The following is a 16,447-nucleotide window of genomic DNA, read 5'->3' on the forward strand; positions in this document are numbered from 1 at the left end:
GAATGTATGAATACGTCGGGAAATTTTCGTACAAGATAAACAATGGAAATCGAATAGAATGCAACTCGACAATGCGCCGTTTTCCGATATAAAAGCGAATAAAATATTTTTATTCCGAGTATTGGCCGGACGAGACAATGCACGTCCCGGTTAATCCACCCACGTGAAATAAACATTTTTATTTCCAAGGGAGTCGGAAGTTCGGTAAAGTAACTACAGTTGTAACGAACTAGAAACAAAAGTTAGAGTTGGGTTGGATTTAGATGCGGAGACATTAAACTCTTCGGACAAGTTGTAGAGCAAAGTTTGGCATACAAGATGCACATCTGACGATTACAAATTTTGCTGCGCTGCATCGATAGTTCCAGGCCATCTCTAGAGGCTTCGCAGAGAGTTTTGTTAATTGTTCTTTATTTATTGTCATAAACGCTTTCTGCTAGTTCGCTCGCATAGAGGCGAATCAGAAAGTTGATGGATTGATGGAGAGTTTCGAATTGACAAAGAGACATGATGAACGAAACTCCTTGAGGATACGACAAAGAGGAGGGGATACTCTCCTTCTCTCTTTCACTTCGTTTTCTCTGAATTGCCCGCAATTTACTTCTAAGGGTTGAATTTAACACCTCGTGGCAGGCAAGGGCGCTATGGTTAGAGACACTTACTGATAAGGGTATGAAACTTTTGTCTCCAGCCCTCATATCCACCTACTTGACAAGTCGCCCTCCAAAGTTGAGTCGATATATCAAGAAATTCTTAGGGATGGGCATGTAGCACTTTAGCGAAAACACTTACATCAAAGACGTATCTTTTTCCTTATCGATTCATTAATGAAGTACCTTTCCTCTATCAGCTGAACTATCGAGGGTATAAAAGCCTACCAGCCATTAAACCACCATCTTGTCATAATACAAAGAGATCATTTAAATTTCATATCTAGCCAAATGTGGGATTTAACGCAAGACAAATAGAAGATGAAAAGTAGGTCGTAGCTTGATCGTATGCGGCAAAACGAGGTTAGATGATTATATTAGGTTACTCAGGTAACCGAATATACGCAAACGATGATCGACATACGTTCTTTTCTTGAACAAACTTCTGAGCTAACTAGATATGAAATTTAAATGATCTCTCGGTATAAACTGCACTCGGGGAATGTTGGTACATCCGTCCAGCATTAATACGTTCTCTTTACAAGTTGGTGTGCTATTATCAATATCTGGACTTGGAGCGAAATTAATAAAATAAAGGTCGGTCTTATTCAACGAACGAAATTGATGGTTTTTCCATAATGGTAAACAAAGGCATTAGAGGATTGATGAGAAAAAAGCAGCTTTGTCACGTTTCCTGTTACGACACCCGGAAAGTTCAGAGTGAGAACAGAAACAATTTATTGTCGAGATTTATGTTGGCGTATTGACCAACCAAGATCCTTAATGGCGCGGCCATTAAGACGTTCTTAAATAAAGGGCAATAAAGTCTTAACGAGAATTTTTGGCGCTCCCCGCCTCTGGCACGAAATTTGCCAAATATTCTCTTTCCCGATCGAAAGGTACAAAATGATGTTCGAAAAATGGCGCCATTAATTTTTTACGACCATCCCGACGGAAATCTGTTATGTTTCCCTATGGATGGAATCCATCGTCCTCCGGGTGCGAATTTAATCGAATCTCGTTCCTCAGGAAGTTCTTTTGTCGTGAAATTTTATAAAACGCAAACGTTTCGAGTTGATTTTTAAGGAATCCTTTTTCTAGTCGTCGAGAAAATTATTCGTTATCACGATTTCAACCGTAGAAGGTGAACGTTTTAAGCGAGGTCTTAAGTGAAAACCTCGTTACACAATTCGAAAGCGAGAATGGGGAGAGGCAACCCCCCATAGAATTTCACATTACTTCTTCCCATGTCTCTTTGTCAATTACAAAGTTCTCTCGAGATTCCCGACTGCTCCAAGTGCTGGATCATTCTCGTGGCATTGCTTAATATAGCAGATGTATTTGATAAGTCTACACCGAAGGGGGATGTTCAGTAATTATGACCTTTCGGCTGTCGCCGATGGTTTTGTCACAGACCTATTTCGCGGTAAACCCATTGAAAACCTATCGGTGATACGGTCAGATATGATCGATCTTGACAGATGTAAATTGCGCAATTTTAATTAGCCAAAATTCGGTAAACAACGTAAGAAATAACCTTAATTTCTTTTTAACATCTTCCCTGAGGTGACAAAGTTCACTTTAACTGCCACAAAATCCAATATAACGCAGAAAGAACCACTCGAGGCGACATTCTTAATTCTCTCTTACTTTGAGGCCGCCCTTGAATACGGGGAAAGGCAAGTAACTATTTAGAACGTTACGTAAAATAGATGAAAACGACCCTCGTAACGACGCCTTTGAACCCTTTTTCGGACGCGCCCAAGTCGGTGTAATAACCGACGTTTTGCGGTTATCGCCGAATTATTAACGGAAATTTCTATTTTAATTACTTCACTGACCAGAAACGAAAGAGACCAAGCCGAATAGAGATGTAAATCCAATAAATTTGCCAATTTAAAGGCGTCAAAACCCTCGCCCCTGAAAGTTGCCGATCCGGTAAACTTCGAATCCAATTTAACCCTTTTAAATTCCCCAGTCGTCCCAAAAACGATAACTCCATTGAGGATTCAAAATTTATACCTTCAGACGACCGGAAGTTTTCTGTCGAATTGCACTGCTGAGCTTGCGATATTAAACAGCCAAAATCGATAGGAAATTGATATCGTTAACGCGTTTCATGTCTATCAAAATATTGGCCGTATTCCACGGAGATAACAGTAATGGAACGCTTTATAATTTGCCATAAAAATTACATCGAGTAATGAAGTTTTAATGTATCGGCGGAGGAGCAGAGTGCACATCGATCGATTCCGTTGAGCAGTTTCAAAAACAAAAACAAAAAAAAAATATACAGGGTGTCCCACAAGTGTTTCATTATATTTCAGTGGGTAATAGTACATTGAAAAATAATATGACTCCCTATATAAACCATATTCCAATAATGCTTCATTGAGAAGATACAGGGTGTTAAACTTTACTTCAAAAATCTAACTTTTACTGATATATTCAAAACCGTTTGAGATATGTAAGTGAAATTTAGCATGTTTTGAGAGTTAATGTAGACGCATTTATTTATGCAAAAGGGCTATTTTTCGTTTCACCAGTGACGTGCGTACGGACACCTCTCAGCACATTTTTAAAGAAAAACATGGTGCGCCACTGTTTTTTATCAAAATAAAAATTATTTTTAGAAGTTTAATTTCATTTAGAAGAAAAATGCTCACTCGACTCTTTTTCCTCCGACGTATCGTTTGCCAGTAAAAAATTGAATACCGTCTATATGCACGATATTCTCTAAATGGTTTTAATAATATTAAGTTTGTTTTAAATATTATTAATTTGCTATAACATTATAGAAATTGTTTAAATTTGTGGCCATTTTGTTCAATACATAATTGAGCTCGCCTGTTCATTGATACTCTGATACGTTGAAATATTCCAGGTGTGTTTTAAGTTTAACACTCTGTATCTTCTTAATGAAGCATTATTGGAATATGGTTTATATAGGGAGTCATATTATTTTTCAATGTACTATTACCCACTGAAATATAATGAAACACTTGTGGGACACCCTGTATATATATATATAACAGTAAATCGATAGAAGAAAAACTTACATTTGTTGGCCCTGGGAACGAAATCGAAAACAGCTTTGAATCCTTTTCCTTCAATATTCTCATCGGACCTAAAGTAGACCCAGAGGTGCCGATTGGAGGACCGGATGTTGGGTGGGAACTCGTTGGTACCGCAAGACTTGAGCAAAACGTTATTGAAGCCGTACTGACCGTCGCGCACTTCCAGGAAGTCGTTGTGACAGGCGGGTGACTTTTCGATGTCGAACACGTCCCGAAAGTCCAGCTCGATCACGTGGTTCGGGGGCGCTGAAACAAAAAAAAAAAAAGAAAAAAAAAGAAAATCGAGTAGGTTTGCGACAGGAGCCTTCCGGCGATTGTCTACGTTGTTGACCAACGGCGAAGGTCGCCGTGTGCTCGTAGCCGGGAACGTCACATTGCACGTTCGGATCTTTTACCAACTGATCGTGATGAAAACACATAATGTGCAAACATAAACGGTAAACAAACAATTCGAACGTACAACAGGCACATAAAGCGAACAAAGAAAGAGATAATCGGTGAATAATTAACAATCAGGTTGTTTACATTATTGTTGAACGTATAAATTAACCTAAACTACTGTGAAAATTGTTGCAAAGATAATGCATGTAGTTTAATAATATTGACGTGAACTATAGCTTTACTATCCACTCTCGCACTAAATGAAGTTAAAATCTCGCAATTAGATAGCGAATTTATCATTTTTCGCAGCTGAAACAATGATAAATTCCGGAAGTAATTGGGAGAGCAACAACGACGACGACGACAGCACAAATAAAACAACAAAAACTTATTAAATCTGACGAGTTGCCTTTGTACAAAACCGACTTTGCGAATAAGAAAAGCGATTTCGATTAAAACGTGCCGAAACAAATTGGGTTAATTAAAGTTGTTGAAGTCGGTCGGGTTAATATTAATGTCGTCAATTCCCACAGCTGTAATTTATCTTTCTGGCGATTGTGCCCGTTTTCGTTAATTAGATGCGACACATATGAAAGGGAAAAAGGTTTTTCCCATTAACAGATATTGAGCAATATCGGGGGTTTTAATATTAACAACATCCATCCGTTCGGTTTAAATACATGAAATTACAATTACGGCCAATATGAACAATGTAGGGAGTAATTAAACAAACTTTAATAATATTAATTTAGAACTTTTGGTACGTTTTCCAGTCAACCATGTTCCAGAGAGCAAAAAGAGTGCAATGCAAGCCCTTTCAATGGAAGTAATTATAAACTTTCAAAACATTGTTTCGCTTGTTGCTTCCGTTCTGTCTCGAATTCGAAACAATTTTCGTTACTTTTCCTGGAATGGAACTTTCACAGTGCCACTTAACTGCATATTTGCTGTTAATTAATATGAAACTTAGTCGACACAACAGGAAGCCTTCTCTAATGTAGGTTTAATCCACTGGTGTATTGCTTTGTTGTCTTTCGCGATTAATTTACCATATGGAGTTCTCTATTTGACGGTAATGAAAAATTGCTCGAACGGCGCTTCGCCCTACCCTCCCCCATTTCTAACTGCTTCCCACCTTATCTCTTCGGCCCTTTCTCGCAACGTCGCCCCAACCTTCCCCGCGTTGTATTTCACTTCGCTCTCAACCTTCCGCTCTTCACGCACATTCCTCGTCCTCCTCACACTTTCTCTTAATATTTTTGACTGATTTAGATGGCACAATAATTACATTTCGTTCCGCATCCCGTATACTATATACCCCGTGCCATCTATTCACGATCGCCAGTCGTAATAAACCGAAACGGTAAAAAAACTCCTATTAACAGGAGTTTTTTTTATCTGGAAGTAATCCCTTCGACGGACTAATGAGTCAAGATTATGCATTCACCAGACCAACACTAAATAGCTTTAAGCTCTTGTAACAACATCGCATTCCAAACTCCATATTTCAGCGTTCGATTTGAGCTTTGAGTGATCATTATCTCTTCTGAACTGCGATTTGCCATTCTGACAAGTTTTCAATTCAGCGACGATCCAAAGGTGAGGCTCGACTAATGAATCCCTGTCAAGAAGAATTATCGGGTATTTCTCTTGAGCGCAAGTCGCTATGCAGTTTCAAGTGCTCTCTATAACTGTACGATTTGTCTATTGGAAATTCTGCGCCTTCCAACCGACAAGTTGGTAATGTTGATATTTGTTTTCAATAAGTTGAAACCCTGGCGTCGATCACTCTTGGGAATTGTTAGTCACTTTTCTATTATATCGATCTCTGAAGAAAATATAAAGGGCGTCCCTTGAGTTATTGCGCCTTGGATTCTTGCCAGGAAACGCCTTGATTAACATTGGTCTTTACGCTGACAAATATATCCGTTTTTTCTTAGGGAATTAAGGTAACTCAGAGAAAATTAACGCGAAATCCTTCTCGTAAAGACGATATAGATGCTTTGTTCCTGACTCGCAAAAATCAATAACCAATCAGTTTCTTAACCACAACTCCATCCTACACAAAGTCAACTTAAGCTGTCAGAACCGCAAACCCTTCGACCCCTCTCAATCTATTATCGCGGCCCGTCTCGCACACACGCGTCAAACCAATCTAAATTAAGAAAAAATTATGTTCGGTTCCTTTTAATAACTCACATTCGGTCTTGATTAGATTACCTTCGGTGCTTTCCCTAAAAAAACTCCTCTTTTCATCGTCCCTTTTAATCTCCTTTCCGGAAAATGAATTCTTCAAATCATTTCCTTGGTGAAAAATAAGGTTACGCACACGTCCGAAAAGTTACGTATAACTCCTAAAATCAAGTACGCGCGCGTGCGCTCTGAAACGCCTAATCCAAAAGCTTAGCCGAAGTTGCGGAGTTTTCGCTCATCTATTCTCTAGCAGACGAATTTTTCAAATATCATTATTGGCCATAAATTTGAAGTAACGTCGAGAAGAAATTCTCAGGTAACGTAGTCGGGCATGCGCGATTCGAAGTATCCAGCGGTGTGTCTCGGTCCTAGTACACACGGAAATCCGATAATTTCCGCTCACCCTGTTTATAGTAATCGACCTTTTGAGCAATATACATAGACTCATCGATGTGGTGGTACCCACCTCGAGCTAATTTCTCTCAGAAATGCGACTGCTAGCGTGAGCTTTGACATAGCTCTCGCTAAATTCGCAAAAATTGGAAACTTGTACGATTTCCAGTGATCTTATTAGTACGTAAACGTTTTCAAAAAAGCCAAGTCTCCGGTTAATTTTGACGTAGCCGCCACTCTGGCACCTAAAATATTTTTTTAAGCCAGAGGATCCATAGATTTTCGTGTTATCGATCCTTAAAAATTGAAAAGTGGCAAAAAGACGCAGATTTAAAATTAGGTTCTTTTTTCGCAAATAGTAAACATTGAAATTCTCATTTTGGTGCAAACCATAGCACTGATGCAACAAACAGAAGTTCAGAAAGGATTTATTCAGCAGTTATCCTGGAAAGCTCATAATCAATAGCTAATAAAGCCCGCTCGGAGCATTAATCGAAAAATAAAAAGAACTTTGCAAAATGAAAAGACCAACCAGCAGTGCAAATCAGCACCGCTGGTGCTGCTCCTGGGAAATATCGCTGATACGTTCAAACATTTTTTTAATCATATTATGATAATTAATCGAGATTAAAACGCTTTTCGCCGTATCCTTGTTGAGGTGCTGTGCATGTAACCTTCTTGCCCGAAACCTCTGAAACGCCTTAAAAACAAGTTTGTAATTTAATAGAGACACTTCCCGGACAAAAACTCCATTTAAGACAATAACACAGAGACAGTTCCGGACCTGATGGATACCCGGATTCGCCCCAGCAACGGCAGCTTAATGGTTTCTTGCTGCCCATCCAGTCATTATCGTAGCTGTAGCTGGCCTTCCGGCGGATGTTTTGCCCATTCTGCTGCGTTTATTGTTTACAGTAATAATGCCGAAGTTCGTTTGTTAGGTCCAGACATGTTTAAGTCGGAATTCAAGAACGAAAGTATCTAGACGTGAATTTTATGGACCAGAAACTCGGTTAAGCTTCTGCTTATAATCAAGTTGCAATGAAGAATTTATGCAATTAGAACATTGTTTAAACGCGCAAGAATAAACATACTGCGCTCCTAACCAGCCAGCCAATCCCCAAAGTTTCAATTACACATCCCCCCATGTGCTTTACATTAAAAAACCATAGTTTTTCGCTTCACGAGGAAATCCTCCGGTGATTCGCCTTTCCCGGAACTGAGCAAAATGTTTGCCTTAACGAGAAAGAACTACAAAAGCTACTAACTGGCAAACTAATTTCACAACTGAAGATTCGCTCTCGGGATAGGATTTATTTACTAAATGCGCCCTTCGGGACTCTGCCTTCACTTCATTTTTGCTCTTGGCATTTCAGAGATAATTTAATTAATAAAGCCTAATAATAAGTACCCGGCCCACAGAACCTATTTATCCACTGTCTAGAATATTGGCTTTTCATCTCGGAAGGTTTGGCTGATCCCGGAATTGAACTATTTTATTATTAAAGAAACAAAGGCAAGAGCTGTTAACAATTAGCTTAGAGTTTAATTAAAGCCGCCATGGCGCTTTCGAATACACCTACTCAAACAACAATCATTTTGGCATAAGAACACTTTCTTAATTATAACTTCCGGAACTGGAAACGGTGTTTCTATGGAGAAGAGTGGATTTAATTTGCTGCCTTAAGAGTTGAGCTGAAATATTCCTGTTAAGAATTTTAATTAAGGTTAAGTGCAGTCATCCAACGGCAAGAAAAATAGAAACTTATTACCGTTCATTTGTACAAATCAAAAGTCAAAAGTTTAGCTAACTATCACGACGTGCTTACGTAAACCGTTTCAGCGATGCATTTAATCCTACGCTGCGATAGTATATTCTATACTATTGCAGGTTCAGGTGTACCGAGGTGACGGAAAACATTACGAAAATCCTAATTGACGCCGGCAATGCGTTTACGACTTCCGCTCGTATCGGATTGGTCCGGATTGATACAAATCAAGAGTCATCGATATACACGGCGTATAAAAAACGCGCGGCAATATCTAGGGGGTGATCGCTCGAGTCGGTTTATGAAAAAAAGCTCGTATAAACGCAGGTCCGGAAATGTGTTGTTTCCAAAATACAGGGTGTAAAAATTTTTTTCCGAACAATGGTTTTTGAAAAATTGTTCGAATATCTTTTAAGCGACTTTTTGAAAATCAGCAAAGAGCACAATATTCTTGAGGAACAAGGAAATAAACCCTTGAATTTTTTGAATTTTTTTTTTTTGTGATAAAGGGAGATGCAATCAAATGGTTTTTATTTTTTTATCTCCTAAACGAACCAGAGACGAAAAGTTTCATTTTCAGTTGCTTCATATGAAAAAATATCGAAATTTAATTGAAGTCGGTGGTGTACGTAATTTTGCCAATAAATTTGGTTAAGGCATCCCCTCCCCCCTGCGCGACCGAACTTTGCAATTTTAATCCACTTAGGGCCAAATCAGTCCCTTATTATTAAAAATAGCGATACCGAATTTCAAGCAAATCGATGAAGAGATATTTGAATTATTTTCCAAAAACCGCTATTAAAAAAATATCTTGGATGCAATACATCTCCATATCCATGTCCATAGGAACATTTTTTTTTTCAGAAAATGACCTGAGAAATCACCCTCTCGAATGTTGCCGCGCTTTTTGTAAACACCCTGTACAGATAGATCAGGCCTACCAATGTAAATTTCGCATTATTTTCATAATGCCTGGAAACTCTTCGACATCTGGTATATCTTTATATTGCACGTACTGCCTGCACGTTATTTCATTTTGTAATGCACATTTGGCAGGAAACCTTCCTTAGATCAATTTTTCTGTTTCTTGGGTGTTGGGAAGGTATCGATCGCCGTTGCCCTTCGGTCTATGACTGGTACCTTTACAAAAGGCAGATTGTAAAATTGTTTATATATTTTCGTACCGATATCGTTTCTTCAATGATTCAGTCGTGTGGTGGTGCGGACACAAAGCAGACGTTCGCAACCAGGTACTATTAATCGGGACAATCCGGTGTTCAATTGTTTTAAAGAGTCGTGAGATACGTCACTAGTATAGCGGACATTTAGTGACCCAACGTGAGCGTCCCGTGACGGACATTTTCTGTCCGAAAACGGGATTCGTGTAACTGACATTTAGTGGGTGAAAGTGCGCATCGTGTAACTGTCGTTTAGTGTAGTGCGTCGCAGGGGGTGTCGTCGAAAACTTTTTCCCCTGATGTGAAGAAAGTGTGCCCTTGGTGGTCGGAGGTGCGTTCCCTCCTCAAGGTTAAGCAGAACGAGGTTTCCGCACGTGCTCTCTCATCTTAAACCGTCGCATTCAACCGCGGCTTAAAATGGGGAAATGCGATAGGATGTAAGGTCTAGGGCCTTGCAGGGAGGGGGGGACAGTTCCTCCGACTGAAGACGTCGTTGGATAGTGCCAACCCCAGGATGGGGTCGTGAAAGCAAATGATAGAGGTAAGATAGATTTGTGATTTCATTTCAAAGGGGACGTCATGATTGTCGTTTCTATTGTTTATAGGTAAGTTTTGTAAAGTCAACGAGAGCGTCGCAACTGAGAGGACTCCGTTGGATGGTGCCAACCCCAGGATGGGGCCATGAAAGTAAATGATCGAGGTAAGATGGATTTTCGATTTAGATGAAACGAACAAGTTTCGATTGTGATTTTTTTGTTTTATAGGTAAGTTTCGGCAGGTCATCAAGAGCGAAGTTAAATAGAGTTCAAGTTTGGTCATTCGGCAATAACAATTAACGTGAGTTTGAAGTTAGTATTCGATTTTTAATATTAACTTTAGAGTTCTCAATTGGTTCCCGGGATATATATCATTCAGTTAAACCGAAAAAGGCTGTATAATGCTATAACATCGAAATTACAACGTCCCTTTGGCCTTTGAGGCACGCGGGGTCACGTTAATACCTATTTGTGTTATTTTGAAAGGGGAGTAAAATGAAGGTGAATTTCTAAAGCTACTGAGCTTCAGTCGCTCTGCAAATACATATATCATTCAGTAAAATCGAAAGAGGTTCTGTCGGCCTATACGAACAAAATTTCATTGTTTGGTTTTTGAGATACGGCGTCGCGTTAAGACATATCTGTTTGATTTCGAAAGGGGTGTAAAATAATAATCCCTAAAGGTACGCTTTTAAAGCCATGGCTTTGACTGGTCAACTGTTTAAACCTCTTTGAGACAAATTGTGGTTCGAGCCTGTTGATGCGCGGGGGTTATTACTCCCACAACATTAAGGCGAACAAGGTCTTCATCCCTGTTCTCTCACGTTAAACAGTCGTGTAACGTAAGGGAGTCCTACTAGATGTAGGGCCAGGGCCTTGCAGGATGGGGATGCTCTCTCTCTCTCTCTCTCTCTCTCTGAATTTGAGAGTCCTACGCACAGGATGGTGTGATGGGTTTGTCATGTAAATTTTCAAGTAAACGGGAATGAAGTAATTGGCTGTTGCCAACATTAGTACGGAGCGAGAAAAATAGAAGTTCTAGATGAGATGGGTTTATGCTTTAAATTAGAAGGGAAGGTCCTGCCAGTTACCTTTTTTATTTACAAGTAAGCTTTGGCAGGTTAACATCTTGGGCTTCTGTGGCCAGTTTGCGGCTCGAGCTGTTTAGGGCAGAGATGCGTTCCTCCCTCAAGGCTATGTATCTCTAGATTCTCATCCTCGCTTTTTTTCTCTAAGCAGCCGTTTAATGTGAAATACATTTCCGGACCTATGTTTATAGGAACCTTTCTCCATAAAATGACCTGAGAAGTCACCCCCTTAAATGTTGCCGCGCCTTTTTGATACACTCTGTATGGAAGAAGCTACGTGCGACGTACCACAGATTCTGAACTTTTGTTGTGGCACATGTTTTGAGAGGAAATTTGATAACAAACAAACCAAGCCGAAGAGAGAACGAGGTGACGCACGATACCAGCGAAATTATCTGAAAAGTTGAAACATAAGGCTGTGGTGGCAGTCAGAAGAACATTAAAAAAATAATAAGAACGTCCATTATCCAGGTTAAAGGTCCACTTATCCCATATTGTTCAGGTACTAACAACCCTGGGTGATTTTAACTCTACTCAGCCGCCGTACAAGAGCAATTCCGTTATGGGCAATGTATATAGCAATATCAATAGCAATATCAATAGTTCTTAAAATTCAATATTCTACAGTTGTACTTCATTGAAAAGTATTAAAAACTGATTTGCTTCCCTTAGGCTCGATGAACTAAAGCAATTTTCCTACATATACGTCGATTGTGCAGGTCGCTTTTTGAGCCCTGTGAATAACCCTGGAGCTGACAAAATCTGCAATTAAAGTTTGTATTTCTGTTCGGCAACGCTAAAGCGATTTACTTAGAGATTTTATCAAGTTTTGACAAGGGACGCGTTCCCAGCAAGTTTTCGTCCCTTTAATGTTGGTCGAAGGAAAGTTTATGACCTTCATGCCGACCAAGAAACTAATTTAAGGGGGCATACGGTCAATTATTAGGTTTCCCGAGGTCCAGAGTCTATCTTTCAACTGGTATTTGTTCCACTAAGCCCCCCTCCCCACACGCTTTGATTTCAATCACGTCTTCCTCGGGGAAGGGGGACAAAACGTTTTAAGTTATGTATTTGATATTCTACTCACACAAGGGGAGACACTTCAAAAATTTCGTCCTCTCACGTCCACAATCGGGGATCCAAATAACTTTTAAGTGGTGGAACATCGAGTAATTTCCTCAGTTTTCCAGCGGTCGACTTCTTTGTCGCTCGCAGGTTAATCGATTAACTTGTTGGTAATTGATACAGTTTTCGACCGTAGAGGTCTGTTCATTGTCCAACTAGAAAATTCAACTGTCGCACGCTTTTCAACAGTGCTTATTTACTTCGTTTAGATTTCGTTTCCATCATCAGTTCCGAAAGCACTCAATCAATAATTCATTTTTTTTTTTTTTTTTTTTTTTTTTTTTTTAATTTAGATGCGGTACAAAATGACCACCCTTAAAGCGAAAATCAATCTGCCAACTGGCGATTTTTACATGTAAAACCGAGAGTTACATGGAGTCATTATTCCGCATTAACACATTCTGATCATATTCGATTATGGATTTTTGCGGCATGATGGAATTTGAATTTAATCATTCAGGGGTTGCTCAATAAAATCTAGAAAAGCAGGCAAAACTACAGTATTTTCAACGAGTACGGGACCGTTTAACTGGATAGCGCAGATTTATCGCGCACTAGGTAAGATTACTACAAATTAGTGTCGCTTTAAGGTGGATTTATGTGAGGGGAAATGTTTGGTTTAAGAAGCTACGTTTCCTTTTCGGTCTTTGCTAAACCCCGGGGGTTCGTGGGGATTTTATTAAGTTATCGAGCGAGTTGTAAGTCGTTCGTAAAGTGTAAATAACTTAAAAGCAAAAGAAACGTCTGGCTAAAACACACAGTATCGCCTGCGTGATAAAATGTATATCCACAATTTTTGTAACGAAAGGAATTTTTTTTTTTTTTTAAGATAAACGGGCGGGAAAAAAGGACAAACTCCAAAGATAAAGCCCAACTGCGGATTACTTTTAATCGGCGCTATCAACAGACTAACAGATTCAATGTTTGGAGGGTCTGAGGCCAAAAAGATCTCCTCGTTTTCCCTTTTTTGGAGAGCGATAATTTCCTTTTGGAAAGTTAGCTCGCTTCCAGTTGCAATTTCAGTCATTTCTCCGTTACTTCGAGCGGAAAAAGTTGATTTTTCGAAGTGATATACCTCATCGAACATTCCCTGGGTTAGTCGCATGCACTTGTGGGTAAAAGTTTGGAAACATCGGTAAAGATGCTGTTAAATGGTAATTATACATTTAATAAATCGCGAATATCACCAATAAACAGTTTTCAATTATGCATTGCTTAGTTACAAGCGCGAAAATACGACACGGGCAACAACATGTCTGTTTATTGTTAAGGAATGATAAACAATTCAAAAAACTGCATTTTTGTCGCAGAACAAAAGTTCGAAAACCACACTTTACTTCAGTAATATTTAAAAAATATTTATTGGTAATTTTCTCAAGTTATTACATGAATAATCACCATTCACCAACGTTTTTACCGGCGTTTCCAGGCTTTCGTCCACCAGTGAATGAATACTGTAAGCGCACACGTGCTCGATCTGTTTCAGTTCTCGAGATATGCACTAACCTTAACCCTAATTTTCGCATTTTTTAAAGAACTTCAAAATGAAAAGTCCTCCTGATCCTATGCATGGCCAATGCAAAATAAACATAAATCGGTTATGGTGATAAGTCTCGATGATCACTTCGAAAATTCAAAATTTTCTTGAAAATTTCCAATAGGGGAGAGTTACCCAATTTGGCTCATCTTTTGAAGTTTTAAATGGATTTAAGAACTGAATTTCGCCCTGAAATTACAGTAGAACTTTTTTGAATTATGGAAACCTTCCATTGCACAATAACTCGTCAAAAATTGTTTCATATTCAAGTCAAAAACTTATGAAGAGTTTTCTTGCGAATCGTCAGAGCCTTTTGGAACGGCACTGTTGTTCCAAACAGAAAGACGCAAAAGGGCCAAAGGACGTTATTCATTTTCTCTTGAAATACTCAGCGATGTGCGAAATTTCATTTCAAAGTTAGTAAATGGCATGAAAAAGTATAATTAAAAATATGATTTTGCTGATTTTTAAACTGTCTATCTTGGAAACGAAATTTTTGCTGATCCGGATCTTCTTTTGCTGAACAGCATCCCACATGCTGCTGAATCCCCTCCTCAAGCAATTAAAATTTGAATTAAGTCCTAATATGACTGTAAAACGTCAATGTTATTCAACGATCAGTGGTCATATCAGTACGTCACTTTTTACACGAATTATATTTACGCGTTTCATATCTTCCGATCGTCACTTTACGGTTATGATTTGATAATTCAACAATTGATTCGTTGAAAATTTATAGTATTCATCACCGCAAATAATAGAATTCAAATCTAGTAGAAGTCAAACTTTTAATTAGCATTACAAAATCACCTACAAAATTGAAATTTGAAATCAAAACCATGTTCATTCGCGATTCAGTTACGAAAATAAGGCTTTAATGATGTTCCATTTTTATTGCGGCCGTCCGCCCTTTATGGAACAGGTCAACAGACAACACATCGATCGAAAAAAAAATTAATTCAGGGAATAAATGAATTCGTTTAATGAATAAATTTGTTGTCTCAATTGCAATATTGATGGCAGAAACATAAATTCTGATTGTTCTGATTCTGCTCTCGTTAACTCCCATCTTTCCGAACCAACAAACTAAGGCGTTGGGCCATGGACAAAAGATCTTTTGTTTTTTTTTTAAGCCGTGAGTAAACGCGAATAACATACCTGTCAAAACTACCACGCAGTTGGTGTTGTTGGGGTACGTCGGCGCGTCAGGGGGGTACGCAGGGCTGAAAAACTCTTTATTGCGTATGTCGGCGAACCGATAGCAAGGATTTTTGATGGGGTACGGATTCACGTACTCCGGAACCAATGTGGGTTCTGGAGTGGCCATCTCTGCGTCACCTGAAACAATAATTAATGCAATAATAAAACAAATGCTGGCGAATTAAATTAATTTAAACTAACGCCCGCTGCAATCGGGGCAGATAAAATTTAATGGCAAATCCGATACTATTCGCGGAATTGCAAGGCTTGATGTCGGTTGTAAATTTCGCTGTAAACAGTAATAAACGAACTGTTATTCGAAGTAATGCAGCCTGATGAAATAATGAAAAATTAGATAGGTGTTTTGAAGGTCTAAAAATACACGAAATAGTAGAAATATCCTGAATAGTGTAGTGTGTGTGTGTGTGTGTGAACGGTGTAGCAAATAATTTTAAAATTGAAATTTCGCGCCACGTCGTGGATCGAGTGCGATAGCACATGGCGTTTGACGTATGTCATATGTCAGACAAAGTGGAGTTAGGTATTGAAGATGTATAGATGACTCCTGCTAGATGTATGATCACGTTTATTGCTTCATGTCGATTTTTTTTTATTACGGTGCGGGCGTTGTATGTTATTTCGCGAAATAGCCAAATAGGGGCGGACGAAAGCAAAGACTAACGACACGTAAAAGGAACTACATGGATTCATAAAATGATACCAAGAAACGCGAGCTGCTGGTGATTACCAGCAACTTAACTTTCTTATTAAACCTGCAATTTCTTCAGAACCTTTTGAAAGAAAAGATCAAAAGAATGTACGTCATAATATCCAATGTACACCGCTCTCTCTTTGCTTTGGCAAGAAAGAATTTAATTTCCGCTTAATTGCAAGTGATCGCGGAACGAAGGGAAAAATGTAATAATAAAAAGTTGCACCCGCCACTGAGGGAAAATAAAATACAATTTTAATTTAAGATCCTTTAGGTGCGCGCTGCCGACGATTATTATATTGGCGGTAATTGATTTATGATGATGGGAATTACATTGCCTGACGGCTCGTTACGAGTTATTTAGTGCCGAACATGATCAATTAGAGGCAGTGGCGTGCAAAACTTCATGTAAAAAGCCGTTAATCGACATCGATAACTTTAGAGGCTCAACAGTTTGCTTATCAACGTGGAAATCTCGCATAATTTGATCGGCCCAAGCGGTTTTTTTAAGGGTTACAAAATGGCATTTTTCTTTCTTTTTTTTTTTTTTTTTAACTCGAGTATTCTGTGCTTCGACGGCACGATTCCGGACACATGTATTTGTCCGA

The 16,447-nt window shown here is 39.0% G+C and overlaps 1 protein-coding gene across 4 annotated transcripts in view; it reads right to left on the reverse strand.

Annotated features, from left to right (window-relative positions):
* Positions 1–16,447, reverse strand: part of Neto (Neuropilin and tolloid-like) — a 109,370-nt gene that overhangs the window by 20,736 nt on the left and 72,187 nt on the right. For all 4 annotated transcript variants that reach the window (XM_066295218.1, XM_066295227.1, XM_066295208.1 and 1 more), the window contains exons 4-5: positions 15,086–15,265; positions 3,710–3,973 (exon numbers count right to left, since the gene is read on the reverse strand). In XM_066295218.1, coding sequence (XP_066151315.1) covers positions 3,710–3,973; positions 15,086–15,265 — 444 coding nt within the window. The remainder of the gene's footprint in view (positions 1–3,709; positions 3,974–15,085; positions 15,266–16,447) is intronic.

This window comes from Euwallacea fornicatus, chromosome 2 (genome assembly GCF_040115645.1).
Source record: "Euwallacea fornicatus isolate EFF26 chromosome 2, ASM4011564v1, whole genome shotgun sequence".
Taxonomy (NCBI): Eukaryota; Metazoa; Arthropoda; class Insecta; order Coleoptera; family Curculionidae; genus Euwallacea; species Euwallacea fornicatus.